The 15,499-nt window shown below is 45.6% G+C and overlaps 1 protein-coding gene across 1 annotated transcript; it reads left to right on the top strand.

The window, feature by feature from the left end:
- The first annotated feature begins 159 nt into the window (after window positions 1-159).
- LOC148685569 (uncharacterized) lies at window positions 160-3,978 on the top strand. Its single transcript, XM_088669773.1, has 3 exons — window positions 160-532; window positions 929-1,131; window positions 2,305-3,978. The coding sequence occupies exons 1-3, from the start codon at window positions 160-162 to the stop codon at window positions 3,103-3,105; spliced, it is 1,377 nt and encodes a 458-aa protein (XP_088525899.1). The 3' UTR covers window positions 3,106-3,978.
- The last annotated feature ends 11,521 nt before the right edge of the window (window positions 3,979-15,499 follow it).

Here is a 15,499-nt window from a genome sequence, read left to right as displayed (position 1 = left end):
TTAGATCCCCCACCGTACAATTCTTCTGTCTGGGTGGTTTCTCCCTCTGATACTTTTGCTTTAGATATTGTTTCTCCACCCCCCTCTGCTTCGCTGCAGGTCCCCCTTACCCCCAATCAATCCCCAACGCCTAGTGCCCCCTCACAGGTCCCACTGCCGATGCCCCTGACCCCGGAACCGGTCTCCGTGCAGGATTCAGCCCTGGCCACTCCGGCCGGTACTACATGTACCACACGGGCTGAGGGACCGCAGCAAATCGGTCACATCCGCCGCGCTCTTCTCCAGGGTGCCCAGAGCGACGCCCTAACCCCTGAAGACCTCTCCCAACTTGCCGCGTTCCCCCTCGCATATGCCACTGATCCAGCTACCGGAGACGCTACTGCCAGTTGGATAGCCATACCCCTAGACCTTGTTAAGGAAGCTAAGTCCACCTGCACGAAGTATGGCGTCACAAGCCCGTATACGCAGGGACTTTTTAATACCCTGGCCCACTCCTATTTCCTCATCCCGCAAGACTGGAAAGATCTGGCACGTATGTGCCTCACACCCACTCAATATTTCTTACCTGGGACATAAAGTCCTTGCATCAGCGGCTATCCCTTCTTTTTTCCCCGCTTCTCTTTCGGACCCACCATCACCCTTGTTCGCCTCCAACAGTATCTGGGCTCTGTTAATTGGGTTCGTCCTTTCCTCGGATTGTCCACATCAGCCTTAACTCCCCTTTTCAAGGCTTTGCGTGGCGGCCTTAAACCCTCTGATCCAATCACGCTCACCTCGGCCCAATGGCAGGTTATTCACCTGATCGAAGAGGCCCTGCAGACCAGGTGGGTGGACTGGGCCGTTTCTAACATTTCCATCTCTCTGGTGCTCTTGAATACCCCCTCCTTGCCCACGGCCGCCCTTATTCAATCTCCCCCCTCTGATTCAGTGCGGATCCTGGAATGGTTGCACCTCCCCCATACCCCCCGCGCTACCATCAATCCCAAACCCTCTCAATTTGCCCAGCTTTGCGCCAGAGGCCGCCTCCGTGCAAAAGCTCTCATTGGTTGCGAACCTGAAACCCTTTTTGTGCCTTGCTCTCTGATTAATTGTGAGGCCCTGCAGGCCGCTCTTGCCGATTGGCCTGGCAGGGTGAGTTGCCATCCTCCCTCTGATCCCCGGTTCCAACTTCTACGCAATGTTCCTGAGACGAAAGTCCTCTCACTTTCAGTCTTATAACTCTGACCTCTCAATTATTAAAAGCACTAACAGGGATTTCTGAGGTAAATCAAACCTCCCACTTATCCCTCTAGCCTTTTTTTAAACCCTCTAGCACTTGTGGGTTTTCAAAAATAAAAGAGAGTCCTCTTCCAGCCTAAACGTGGCCAGGTACCTATATAGACTTGGAGCTATAAATAAGACTGTTCCTATGTGTACTCAGATAAGGGTTTCACTTCACTAGATACTCCCTTACTGTAAAGCTAGCCTCCTTCCTGAGGTAACTTTATTATCGCTCAGAACCTGTCTCCTCCTTTAGCCCCCCTCCTTTTCTTGGTGCACTCTCAGACACAATTAACCTTCCTCCTCTAAAAGGCAGTTTTGACAGTTTAAAAGAGTTCCCCACCAACTGGGTTCCAACTCCTTGCCATCCAGCGGTTCCCAAAGCAACCCATCAATCTTACCAATAATGGCCCTGCTTATGCTAGCTCGGCCTTTGCACAATTTTGTCATCAATGGAACATAATCCATAAATTTGGCATTCCATACAATTCTCAAGGCCAGGCCGTTGTGCAACGTGCAAATTGCACCCTTAAAACGGCCCTCGATCGCCTTGAGCCCCATAAGGGTGCCCCTACCCTGCCAGAATTCCAAAATCGCCTCAACCTGTGTCTGTTCACTTTGAATTTTTTGAATCTCACGGGTTCGCCACCGACCTCTGCGGCCACCCGTCATTTCTCTACTTCCCCAGCAGCCCGCCCTGTCAAACCGTTGGTTCTCTTCCGTCATCTACCGGATCCAACGTGGAAAGGTCCTGGGGAACTCATCACGCACGCCAGAGGTTATGCCGCCGTCCAGTTCCAAGATGAAGTCATCTGGGTTCCTGCTCGGGCCGTCCGGCCCTATCATCCCCCACCTTCCCCTTCTCCTCCTCCTCCTTCTACCCCTCCCCCCTCTTGATTCCTCTGCAGGTGCCGATGATTGTCATCAGTGCATCACTAAGGCACGGAAAGGGGGAGCAGTCACCTCAACGCTGGTCTACCATACTCAGCAACCCCGCGCCTGTCGCCCCCTACATCGCACCTGTCTGCATAATTCCACCATAAGTACCTGTGTGCCGCTAATTCACAGTGGCAATATGGCTCCCCCGAGGCCTGGCTCCCTTGTGCTGGCTCCACCCGCTGCAGCGGCTGGCAGTGTGTCTGTGATTATACGGGGGGTGGCTACACTGGCTGCCCCTATGTTACTTCCTTTTACCGGGACCGCGCCAATATTGTCTCCCTGACTTTCAGTCGCAACCATCCAGCAGTTGCCAGCTATGGGTTCGATATCGATGGCCCCGGCTCCGACCCCATCACATACATCACTGTCACGGTCTCCGAACTGTTTGAAGGCTCCCAGCGCTCATTTCATTGGTCCGTTTATGACTCTCTAGAACAATTGTCCTCCAACCCATTGCAACTTAGCCAAAAGGCTACTAATTTGTTTTTGGAAATGGCAGAGGACATTGCAAAAGAACTCAGCATTAAAAATTGTTTTGTATGTGGAGGGACCAACATGGGTGAGCAGTGGCCGTGGGAGGCTCTTGAAGCCTCCCCTGAAACCTTCAACAATATGTCCATAGCGGGTAACATTACGGCCCACACATCCAATCAGGACTTGATTTGGTCCCTCACCACAAATCTGGTCGGTCATAATTGCTTCACCCGCAATGGCTCAACTCCTGTTGGTGACCTCATTTGTTTGGGCCTATGGGACAATACTTATACCTCATGGACCTCCCCCGGTAATTTGAGTGCCCCTCCCCATTACAATGTGTCCCTTCTCCCCTTCCTAAATTCCTCTGCCTCCATCCTCTGGAAAATTCAATCTTACCAACTGTTGTCTCCAAATCAATCCGGTTGGTAAGGTGGTACAGACACTCACTACAGAGCTTTGCCAATTGACACACAACCCAGACCAAGTTTGGAAAGGGTTTAGTTTGCATGATGTTTTTGGATCCTGGTTCCCAAAGCTCCCAGGGTTACAGGCCATTGTGGCCCTCATTGGTTTTATAGCCATTGGATGTATTTTGCTTCCCTGTGTGTTACCTATTCTAATGAGAACCATTACCAATGGCCTGTCAGTAATTGCAGAACGCAAAGCAGCTGCCCAAGTTATGCTTCTCCTTGCCCAGCAACACATTACCCCCATTGCTCCACCTCCCTCCCCAGTGGAGGACCTTCTGGCTCTCAATCCATGGGAAGGTACCTCTCAGACCAGATCTCTTAGCCTTGAAAAAACAAAAACAGTGGACATGTGGGAATAATGCAGCCACATCCTAAAGCCATGAAATGGTGCTTCTGCGCTCCACTCTCCAAGTGGTATGCAGGCACCATGGCAAGATCGGCTAGGCATAACGAGCCGGATGTAGAGTCTGTACTTCTCCCCATACCACAAGATAGATGGTCCTAGGAAGCCAAGCCAGCCATGAGGAACATCTCACATACATCACAAGTTATCCATTCCTGAGGTCATGCCAGTCCTGGGAACGACTTCATCCATCTTTAATTATTCATTCCCCAGGAGCTCAAACTTCCCATGGGAAACATGCATACTATGGAGAACAATAGGGTCTGAGCATATATGGGCATAAGAGTGTTCTGCTGATATTATTGGCTATTGCTATATAGGTGTATTGTAATGATTGGTTTATGGCTATTGCATATGCATTTACTATACCTAATAAATATGTGGTCACGAGAGAACTCGGGGCTCTCGTCCCACGGTTGGTTGATTCTATCAGTTGTCTGTCTTCCTTCACGAGAGCCCACCACTTGTAATAAGCCTCGGTGCTATACCCTTTGCTGCTACATCTGGCTGTTAGCAGCTGGCTGTTACTTTGTAACAAGCCTTGCTGCTACCGTCCAAGCCACTCCAAGCTGCTAGGACCCCTGGCTGTTACATTCCGTCTCTCACCCACTCCAACCCCCTCTCTTCTTCCCAGCAACCCTTCTGTCGCCCTTCCCAGCAACCCTTCTGTTCATGTCCTTCGCCCGGACCCACCCTCCCCCCTCTCACTGAGGAGGTTCGACTCCGGGCCATCGCTTGCTTATTTTTCCCTGGAGCCAGCTCTCCTAACAGTGGGAGAAGACTCTATTCCCTGTCCCCATTGGTGAGACAGCAGGAACAGTGCCCTGCTATGGATCTCCTCTAGGTGTGACTCTTCACTGAAAGGTGGGAAACCCAGTACAGAGATTCATGTAGAGACACAGCAGGCAGCCCACCTCTGAAGATTAAGAATTCTGCTGCTCCTTTATATAAAAAATGACTTAAGAGCTTGAGTCACGCCCAGTGCAGGTGGGCAGAATTTCCCACTCTCAACGGAGGCATACAATTTGAAGGAGAGCTGTTAGTCAATTAATTAAGGTGCCCAGGTCCCCCTAATGTGCCCAGGAATAGTCTCAGAATCACTCATGAAAGGGGTGCTTCCTACATTGCTTTTAAGAGACGTTTAAGAGACACTCAAGAGCCCTCTTATCTGCCCTAAAATGTTTAAGCTGAAACAGCTACTGTAGTATCTGAGCCTTAGAAATAGCCTTCCTTTTTGCACATATCAAGAGCTGACTCCTATTAGAAACTACAGTGTTGAGCGGTATATAAATTGTTGAAAGAATAGCAATATCAAAAGTAACATGGATGGTGGGCATTGGATTTTATATGTTGTGGTCTTGTTGTGAACCGCCCTGAGACTTCTGGGTATAGGGCGGTTTATAAGTTGAAACAACAACAACAACAACAACAACAACAACAACAACAACAACAACAACAACAGTATTGCATTAAAGAAGATGCGGTTCGGGTTCAAACCAGCTGAAAGACACTCATGTTTGAAAGAGTTCTTCCTAACTAGCTGTTTGCATTACAGTATATTCCTTGCGAGGATCTAGACCTTTCCTCCAGTTCTAGCATAGGCAACCTTGGCTCTCCAGATAATAATAATAATAATAATAATAATAATAATAATAATAATAATAATTTATTATTTATACCCCGCCCATCTGGCTGGGTTTCCCCAGCTACTCTGGGCGGCTTCCAACCAAATATTAAAAACAGTACAGCATCAAACATTAAAAACTTCCCTAAACAGGACCGCCTTCAGCTGTCTTCTGAAAGTAGAATACAGTGGTACCTCTACTTACGAATTTAATGCGTTCCGAATGCACATTTGTAAGTCGAAAAAAATTGTAAGTCTAATCCCATAGGAATGCATTGGGAGAAAAAAATCGTAAGTCGAAGCAACCCTATCTAAAAATTCATAAGTAGAAAAAATCCTATCTAAACCGCATCCAAGATGGCGGACGGAGCTCCGTTAGTAAGTAGAAACATTGTAAGTAGAGTTATTCGTAAGTAGAGGTACCACTGTAGTTACTTATGCCTTGACATCTGCTGGGAGGGCGTTCCACAGGCGGGTGACACTACCGAGAAGGCCCTCTGTCTGGTTCCCTGTAACCTCATTTCTCGCAATGAGGGAACCGACAGAAGGCCCTCGGTGCTAGATCTCAGTGTCCGGGCTGAATGGTGGAGGTGGAGATGTTCCTTCAGGTATACAGGACCGAGGCCGTTTAGGGCTTTAAAGGTCAGTACCAACACTTTGAATTGTGCTCGGAAACGTACTGGGAGCCAGTGTAGATCTCTCAGGACCGGTGTTATGTGGTCCCGGCGGCAACTCCCAGTCACTAGTCTAGCTGCCGCATTCTGGATTAATTGCAGTTTCCGCGTCACCTTCAAAGGTAGCCCCACGTAGAGCGCATTGCTGTAGTCCAAGTGGGAGATAACCAGAGCATGCACCACTCTGGCAAGACAGTCTGCGGGCAGGTAGGGTCTCAGCCTGCGTACCAGATGGAGCTGGTAGACAGCACCCTGGACACAGAATCAACCTGTGCCTCCATGGACAGCTGTGAGTCCAAAATGACTCCCAGGCGGGCTTCCGGTTGACCGCGCCATCTTGCTCAGACGGGGGTCCGCTCAGCGGAGCGGACCTCGGCGCTTCAGAGGTGGAGGGAATCGCTCCAGCGAAGCGAAACCTCCTTAAAAGCCCCAAATCGAGCTTTTTGGGGACGGATTTTGCCTGGCGGCGCCAAAAGCGGGCTCTCTCCTCCCCGGATCGGCTTTGTTTAAGCCCCCGAGAGCGAGGAGGTGAACCGCGGCGGACAGGCTGACACTGCTGCTCTGAGAGCGCGAAGCTGCGTGTCTGGGAAGTGGAGGCGGCCAATTCTTCCAAGAATATTCAGCAAATGAATAGACTGTGAGTAATTTGGATTGTTTGGAATTTAAATTAAGGCAATAATTTGGACCTGGGAGAGAGGGGGAAAAGAGGAAGCCACCCCCCCACGGTAACATAAGAGACAGTAAACAGAAACCCGAAGCCGTAAACAGAAGATCTTAACTTAAAAGGACCCCTCAAAGGCATCAAAGAGAATCTCCCCTAAATGCAGGGTAAAAGGGGAGAGAGACTGTGGTTGTGAATGCCCTGCAGAAAGAGGTTAAGACTAAGAAAGACCTTTCTTTTCCTCGGGAGCCGGCAGCCCAGACAACCCAGTGAGCTGATCAGGATTTATAGTCAAATTTTATTTCTATCTTTATTTCTGGACTTTTTGGAAACTCCTTTTTGGTCTATATGCTTTTAAAATGTGAGTTCGAACTTTATTTTTAAAAAAAGACTTGAAGAATGCAGCCAGCTTGTTAAAATGGAGTTGAGAGGATAAACTGCGATCATATTCCACCCCATGTGATAAGTTTTGACCTTGACAGGATTGAACTATGTCAACAAAAAGGTACTCGCCTGAGTTTCAGCGGACTGTTTTGACCTTAATGTGGGAAGTAAGAATAGAACTATGTCAAGAGGAGACACAACAGCGAGAGTTACAGCAACAATTCCGGATGGTGATGGCAGAATATGATTTCATAGAGGATGAAGCTATTGAAACTGAAGAAGATGAGAGAGAGAATGACAATGATGGAGACTGTGACTTGGAAGGAAAAGAGGAGGATGAGGACTGTGATAATATATCACAAAATGAAGCCCACCAGGAAAAAAATGATGTTTTTATTCTACAAAAAGTCGGATGGAGTGCCTCCCCTTCGAGGGGGGCACGATTGGATTTACTGGAACTCCAGAAGGACCACAGGGAAGAAGGAAAAATTAAGCAGAGAAGAGAAGAAGCTCAGGGGTCTGATATGGAGGCCTGGATGGCAAAATACTGTAAACAGGGGGTGGGGTGAAGAGAAAGTGAAGTTGTGATTGTAAGGATGGTTAATAGGATTATAACTGGACTGCTGACTATGGAACTTGCGGGATTGGTGGGGTGGAGCCGGTACTCGGGGGTGTAAGGTTAGATTGGGAATAGTTATAGGTTTAAAAAGTGAATTGATTCTGGAAAAAGGTGAAAATATGGAGGCCTATAGAGGGGATAAAAATTAGGCACGGGAAGAAAAAATGGGAGTTTGATTTTTCAGTGATTGGACATTAGGTGAAAATGATAATAGTTAGTTTAAAAGTGGTATAAGCTATAAAGGTGTATGTTATAAAATATGAAACTATGAAACTGTTGAAGATGATAAATAAGGGAGGAAAACCGGGGAAGGGGGGAGGGTGGGGAAGCCCACAAAATATGGTTTAACAATTATGAATTTAACAATTATGATTAATTTTTTTATCTTTTTTCTTTTTTGTCATTTTTTTCTCCTCTTTTTTCTCTTTTTCTCTTTTTGTATTCTCTTTTTTTTTTGGTATGACAATAGATGGTTGGATGGATGACCTCCTGCGTACTGCCCTGGTTTGCTGGAGCTTCCTGGTGGCAGGGGGGGGCTTCGGGGGCAGGGGAGGGGGAGGAGGACAGAAATCCAATCATAAAATGGACCACTTCTGACTGTTCACCTGCGTGGGATACTTCTGTGGCAGGGGAGGACCCATGGGGGGGGGTGGGAAGAAGGTGGAAAAGGTGTTCATGTATGTACCATTCTTTGTCATTTGTAAAAACAATAAAAATTATGTTTAAAAAACAAAAACAAAATGACTCCCAGGCTGCGCACCTGGTCCTTCAGGGGCGCAGTTACCTCAGATGTTTTGGAACTACAACTCCCATGATCCCTGACCACTGGCCCTTTTAGCTAGGGATCATGGGAGTTGTAGTTCCAAAACATCTGGAGAGCCAAGGTTGCCTATGCCTGCTCTAGTTCATGTTCAGTTGTGGTGGGGCAGGCAGGATTTTAGCGTAATGGGCTGAGCAGTCTTATGGTGCTGCCACACGCATGGGCAACTTGTACTAACATGACATCAACATAACTTAAGGGGCAATCCACAAGCATATTAGCAATTACTTTCCCCCAAAGTTTCCCTGGAATTGAAGAGTGCTACAAAGACCAATGACATAATGGGTTCGAATGAGAGTGTGGTGACCCTTGGGAATAACCTTATGATTTTGTTTTTAAGGTTATGGACTAAAGATTGCTCATATATGTTTTTTTCTAAATAAATAGCTGGGAGCTGGTTCATCTTGAGGAAGCTGACCGTCTGATACCTTTTAAGGGCTTGGGTCCCATTTCCTCATATTTTAATCATAATCTGGTATGCTTTGCTGTCACCTGGCAGGAACTACAACTTCTACTTTCCTAGAACTCTTGAGTCCTCTTCCTACATTACCCCAGTGCCATGGGAGTTACAGAAGCCTAGCCACTTCTCATATTGCTCTGGATTGTGTGGGATCTGATGATGAGGCAATTATTTCACATACCAGCAAATGGTGTGGGATGGTCCCTCTCACATGGTCTCTGGGTTTGCGGGTGAGAAGCAGCTATGCAGATCCATTCCTGTGTTTTCGTCAAGAGTGGACCCTACATTAAGAAGAAGGAGCAAAGGTAAAAACAGAACTGCTTATGAGTCATTAGTCCTACCAAGTATTAATTAATTATTTTGTTCTATTTTTACCCTGCCCTTCCTTCGAAGGAGCTCAGGGTAGTTGGCATACCATCCAATCTTACAAAACATTAAAAACACATGGCAAAATGACAATAACTCCTTGCAAGTAGGGATTAGCAACAGTCACCCTTTCCTAACGGCTTGGACAAACAAGTGCACTTAGGTGCAACTTAAAAATCTCAGGGGGTGGGGGGAAAACAGGAGCACCTCTACCCCCATCGTTCAGCCTGGACACTGAGGTCCAGCGCCAAGGGCCTTCTAGCGGTTTCCTCACTGCGAGAAGTGAGGTTACAGGGAACCAGGCAGAGGGCCTTCTTGGTAGTGCCACCTGCCCTGTGGAACGCCCTCCCACCAGATGTTAAGGAAATAAACAACTATCTGACTTTTAGAAGACATCTGAAGGCAGCCGTGTTTAGGGAAGTTTTTAATGTTTGATGTTTTATCATGTTTTTAATATTTTGTTGGAAGTCGCCCAGAGTGGCTGGGGAAACCCAGTCAGATGGGCAGGGTACGTACGTACGTATATATGCATGTATGTATAAATAAATAAATAAATACAACAGCAGCAGCAGCAGCAGCAGCAACAACAACAACAACAACAACACTATGGGGAGGCTGAGGAGCTACCACAGAGCCATACCATAGGTGGGATTAGAAGACGCTCCTCAGCAGATATTAAAGGCTTAGTTGACTGGGATTAGAGAAAGTTGCCCTGCAAAAACTTGAGCCCCAAGCCACTCAGGGCTTTAAGGTGTTACCCATTTAACTCTCCTATAAAACTTGGGAATATATCCCATTGAAATCACTGGGATGTATTCCTGGTTAGACAGGTTTGTTCTGTAAGTGTAGGCAGTGCTAACGTAAGAAGTGCCTGCTGGATCAGGCCAAGGGCCTGTGGAATCCAGACTCCTTTTCTCTTAGTAATAAACCAGATGCTATGGGAAACCCATAAGGATCTCTGCAAGACAGCAGCACTCTTCCCACTTGTTCACCTCAGCAACTGATATTAAGAGATATACCGCCTCCAAAAGAACAGCAGACGTAGAATGGCTAATAGCCATTGATAGTCTTGCTCTCCATGAATTTGTCTAATCCTCCATGAATTTGCTTTACACCCTTGTCTTGTTTGTCCCAGCTGCTACCAGCAATAGAGATTTTCTCCTTCCTCCACACAGATGAAATGTTTGCCCAGGGTTCCTAATATTCTACACGCTCTGCTCCATTCTAGTTCCTTTCCCTCTTCACATCAAGACTTCCTCTTTTCATCGTTCTCCGGTCCAGATATCTCGATTCAAGATGTTTGCACAGATGGTTGAAAGTGCTTTCTTGGTTTCTCCACCATGAAGGCCAGAATATATTTTTGTGTGTGTGCTTGGTATTACGCTATTATGAGAAACGGGCAACCTTACAGAGTATTGTTTATAATTCAGAGAAGAATTCAAGGATATCCACCAGTTCTGCTGCCCAGAGAACTGAAAGCTTTGGGAATGGCTGTTCTCATTTCCGCACCTATGCTCATTATAGTCACAACTTGCCATGATTCATGTGCAAACATGCTTCCACTTCTCCAGAGCTTAGCAGGAAATGGGGAGACAAAGGAGAACCAGAATGGCTCATGTCACATGCTGAGAAGTTTCCTTTCTTTCTTAGTTCTTATATTTTATTTTTCAGTTTCTGAAAATACTTATAACCAAATCATCCCCATATAACCCCATCCCCGAAGAAACATTAGGGGTATATACAATGTAAATGATACAATCAAACATTAAGCAGGTATGTATAATATTTTAGAGTTGATTATATCAGTGTCCATCTTTACAGTCCTGTCTACCACAGAAAAGTCATAGCCAATACTGTAGGTTTAGACCATACAGTAATATACTTTACAATTCTTCCCTCTGTATCCATTCATCTGTATCCATTCATCTATCCATCAGGTTGATGGAGAGGTGAGACTGGCTGGAGAGACATTGCTTGATGCCATCTACCTGTGGAAGTCAAAGCCATGATTCGGTGAGTCTTCTAGACAGAGGAAGGTTGCTGAGGAACTTCCCCTCTAGAAATATTGAATCAGTGATCACCAAATATAGGGCTGCCATATGCCTGGACCTTACCAGGATTTTAAAGGCAGAATTGATGTCCGGGGGAATTTCTGATGGCACGTTGTCCTGGATCTTAGGCAAGTCAATTGAAAAATCATGGGTTTTTTGGTGTTTTGTATTTTAAAAAGCTAAACAACTTTGGGGTGTCCTGGTCTCTCTATTTTCTTTTCTTTAATATGGCGACCCAAACAAATAGGAGAGGAAGTAGAAAAGAACAGAGGAATGGAAGCCCAAAACATGGAAGGAGCCAAGAAGGACAGAGTGGTTAGCTGTATCACAGGTAAAGAGCAAAATAGATACTTGTAGATCTGATAACAAGAATGCAGTCTATGATCTCAATGAGAGCAACTTCAGTGGAATTTGAAGGGTGGAAAACAGATTGTCAATCAAAATGACTTTGAAAGCCAGAGTTTGGTTGGTACATCACATATGTAGGTCAAGGCACCCTGAGTATAAAAATGAGATGTTTTCACACTTAACAGCCAAAACTCAGGACATGAAGTTTACCTGATCGTAGAGGGCAACACCCCAGCATATAACAAGCAAAGCCATCCATGGGATGAAATGTTGGGCTGTGGGAGTTCCCTTGCTTATCACTGACACACTTGAATTAGCTTTGGAAGGCTCTAGGTCTCTAAGAGTAGCCATGAACATGCTTCTGTGCTCATTTACTAGTGGAATGAAGAAATACACTAATGCAGAAACAGGAGGTATTTTAGCAAAGGTGTACAAGTTTGAAGGAGCAAAATTACACAACTTGGCATCAAATTATCTTCGGAATCACTTTACCTTGTACACCCTGCTTGGACACTATGTTCCTCAGGAGAAACACTCTTAGCAGAGCTACCGTGTTTCTCCAAAAATAAGACACCATCTTATATTTATTTTTCCTCAAAAAAGCACACGGTGGCTTATTTTCAGGGGATGTCTTATTTTTTATTACGTGTCCAGCCTTGCCTCTTCCTTGGCACCCTCCAGAACTGCGCCTATCACTATGTCTTATTTTCGGGGTATGGCTTATATTGCGCAAATGCTTATAAATCCTGCTACGGCTTATTTTATGGGTATGTCTTATTTTCGGAGAAACATGCTTCTGAGGCTCACCTTATGTCTACAAAAACCAAGGCTTTATGGTTGTGGCACCTGCTCTTTGAAATGTACCCCCAGTAAAAATCAGGCTGGTGCCTACAGTATCAACATTTACCTGCCTGCTCAAAACATATTGGTTCTCCCAGGGTTTTCCTGAGGATTGAGTCAGCCAACTTAGCAATTCAATTCACTGATTTGTTAGTTGTCATGTGTTTTTCATGATGCGATGTTATTGATAATTTTATGTCGATCACCAACTTGATGTCTATGACTACCTGTATGGATACTGTTATTGTTATTATAGAACATGACAGCAGTTGGGTTGAGAGTTGGAAAGTCTAAAAAAAACTGCTATAAAAAGAGAAGGGTGCCCAGGCACTTCCCACGTACACAGAGCAAAGAACAGGCATGGGCAAACTCGGCCCTCCAGGTGTTTTGGGACTACAATTCCCATCATCCCTGACCACTGGTCCTGTTTGCTAGGGATCATGGGAGTTGTAGTCCCAAAACATCTGGAGGGCCGAGTTTGCCTATGCCTGGCAGATAACAAACAGCCATGAGCTCAGTTTGTACTATTAGGCATGTAATAGACTGTCTATTGATCAGTCACCTGCCTTTTGATCACTTTTTTACATTTCAGTAACTTTGCTTACCACTATCAAAACCTGAGTATGAGTGCTTTTTGAAGTACCTTGCAGGTTAACACACAATAGCTTCCCCTTAGGAGAAATGTCTGCCTTGAATATTTCTCTCTCTCCCCCACCTCCCCAGTTCCTATTACAATTATACATCATAGCAAATATGGCTTCAGTTATGAGAAGTGTGTCTATTCATCAGTTCATTTGAAAGTGAAGTAGTGGAGCTAAGAGATTTAAAAAATTGACCTTTAGCTTAATCAAGAAAACTTTCGTCTGTGAATAAAGCCTAGTATTTTACATACAGATGGGGGAAGTTTGAATTTGATTGGTTGAAAATGAGGGAACGATTACTAAGCTTTTTAATAATAATAATAGTAATAATCCCCAATTAGATCTGAACCCTGTGGCATGTGGTGGTTTCTGCAAAAGGAAATGAACTAGTATGGGCCTACGAAAGCACCCACTCATTCTGAAGAGTTTTTCAAAGTCTCATCCTAGCTTGTTTAGAAACTCAGCCCACAATTATGTAGCAAGGAGATGGCCTCAGCGTAAAACCGCAGTTCCATAAACTGCATTTAAACTAGTAGGCATTTGAGCATAAACAAAGGAAGCTGTATGACCATGGCAAATGGAGATGGACTGATGCAATTTGGGTGAACAGACTCAAACCAATGCAATCACTCACATGAGGCAACCTCAAACCATACGCACGATGATGAAACTGTTTGCTATAAACACGTTTTATGTACGCTCTCCCCACACCTGAATTATCGTAACATACCTTCACGAGGCAACATTCAGACTGTCATTTATTTGTGCAGGAAATTAATCACTGAGGGACTTTCTGCACAAGACGTCGAATAAATAAGAAACCATGTTAGCCGTTGCAAAGTTCTCCCAGAAGTAACGTTTCAGCAACACTGTTGTGATCTCCTATCTACATGTAATGAGTGTCAGAGGGTTGTGTGTGTGTGTGTGTGTGTGTGTGTGCACAAACAAGAATAACATTGCAGCTGTTGACATAAGTTGTCTGTACTACATGAGCACCAGCAAATAATGCAATGTTGTGGCACATCTGTGCACCTTTAAACAACAACAACAACAATCCACTAGGTGTGTGCTTTTTGATATATGACTAAGAAATTGAGCATTTTACTAAAGGTGAAATCTGCAGCACAAACATATCCTACGTTGAAAAGAAGACCTTTGTGGGAATAGTCCACTGTCTAATGTTAGAACTAGCAGGAACTGGTCAGCAGATTGTGGTTGATCTGGGGTCAATGAGATGCCCCCCTCAGAGCTCCTGGGTCCTTGGCCAGTGCCCCACTTGACCCATGGCTGGAGTCACTCCCAAAATTGCTGACAAATGTTCATGTGGACTTTTTTTTAATCGCAAACTGTTGCAGAAATATGACAAACTGAAGAAAAGCCTTTAAAAACGAGAAAGTGAAAAAAGCTTGAATTAACAGATTCATACATCTGTACTTTTTTAAAAAAAATATTTAAATGTAATCACACAGAAAATAGACATGAAATATTGAAGCAGACTTGTTATAATTACTGTTAGATCAAAAGTCTGGAATATATTACGGATGTCTCTGGTTCATTCCCACTTTGAGTAAACATGGAGGAGCTTGTGCTGTTATTAACTTAGCCAAGCAGTTTATATGTCACAAGTTAGTTGCCTCTCTCACCACAACCCAGGATTGTAAAGCTGAAAGGCGGTTGTACCATAAGATTTGGTACAAACATAACAGCATAACCCTACAAAGTAAACACCTTTGAAAGGTGGTTGAAAAAATAACCACTATGCCAGGGGTTCTCAGAGACCATTCAGTTTAGTAGCTGTCATCAGTAGAGCGAAATTCTTTTGGTCACCATGGTGTACCATTCCTCCAAATACCTCCAGATCAGTGGCATAGGAAGGGCGGCGGTGCGGGTGGTTCGCCCCGGGTGTCATCTCTGAAGGGGGTGACAAAAAGGCATGGGTGCATGGTATGCCCCGGGTGCATGGTATGGCTGCTGCTCCAGGCACCCAGGCAGCTAACTCTGCAACTGCTCCAGATCTTTTATTTTGGCTAGGAATGTTGACCTCATCCATTGACATGCGAGGATATCAGAAAAAACATTTGCTCTCTTCCTTGCTCCCCACCCCATATTGATAGCAGCACTATCGTCATAAAATAAAGGGACAGGAAGATTTCATTACCTTTGAAAGGTGGTTGAAAAAATAACCACTATGCCAGGGGTTCTCAAACTATGGCCCACTGGCCAGATCCGGCCCGCCAGGGTCCTCCACGCCAACCGCCTCCCTTCCCCTCAAGCCAGCTCCGTGCCTGCCGGACCAGCGCCTCGCTAGCCAGTTGCCTCCACGCCAGCCCTTCCCCTCCTCCCTTCCCCTCAGGCTGGCTCCATGCCTGCTGGAACAGCGCCTCACCGGCCGGTTGCCTCCTTAATGCACCCGCGGGTGCCATGCAGTGGCTTTGGCAACCTTAAAAGTTAGGGAAACACCA

This window comes from Zootoca vivipara, chromosome 5 (genome assembly GCF_965207765.1).
Source record: "Zootoca vivipara chromosome 5, rZooViv2.hap1.1, whole genome shotgun sequence".
Classification (NCBI taxonomy): Eukaryota; Metazoa; Chordata; class Lepidosauria; order Squamata; family Lacertidae; genus Zootoca; species Zootoca vivipara.
The sequence above is the reverse complement of the archived record's forward strand: the minus strand, read 5'-3'. Positions and strand labels throughout refer to the sequence as shown.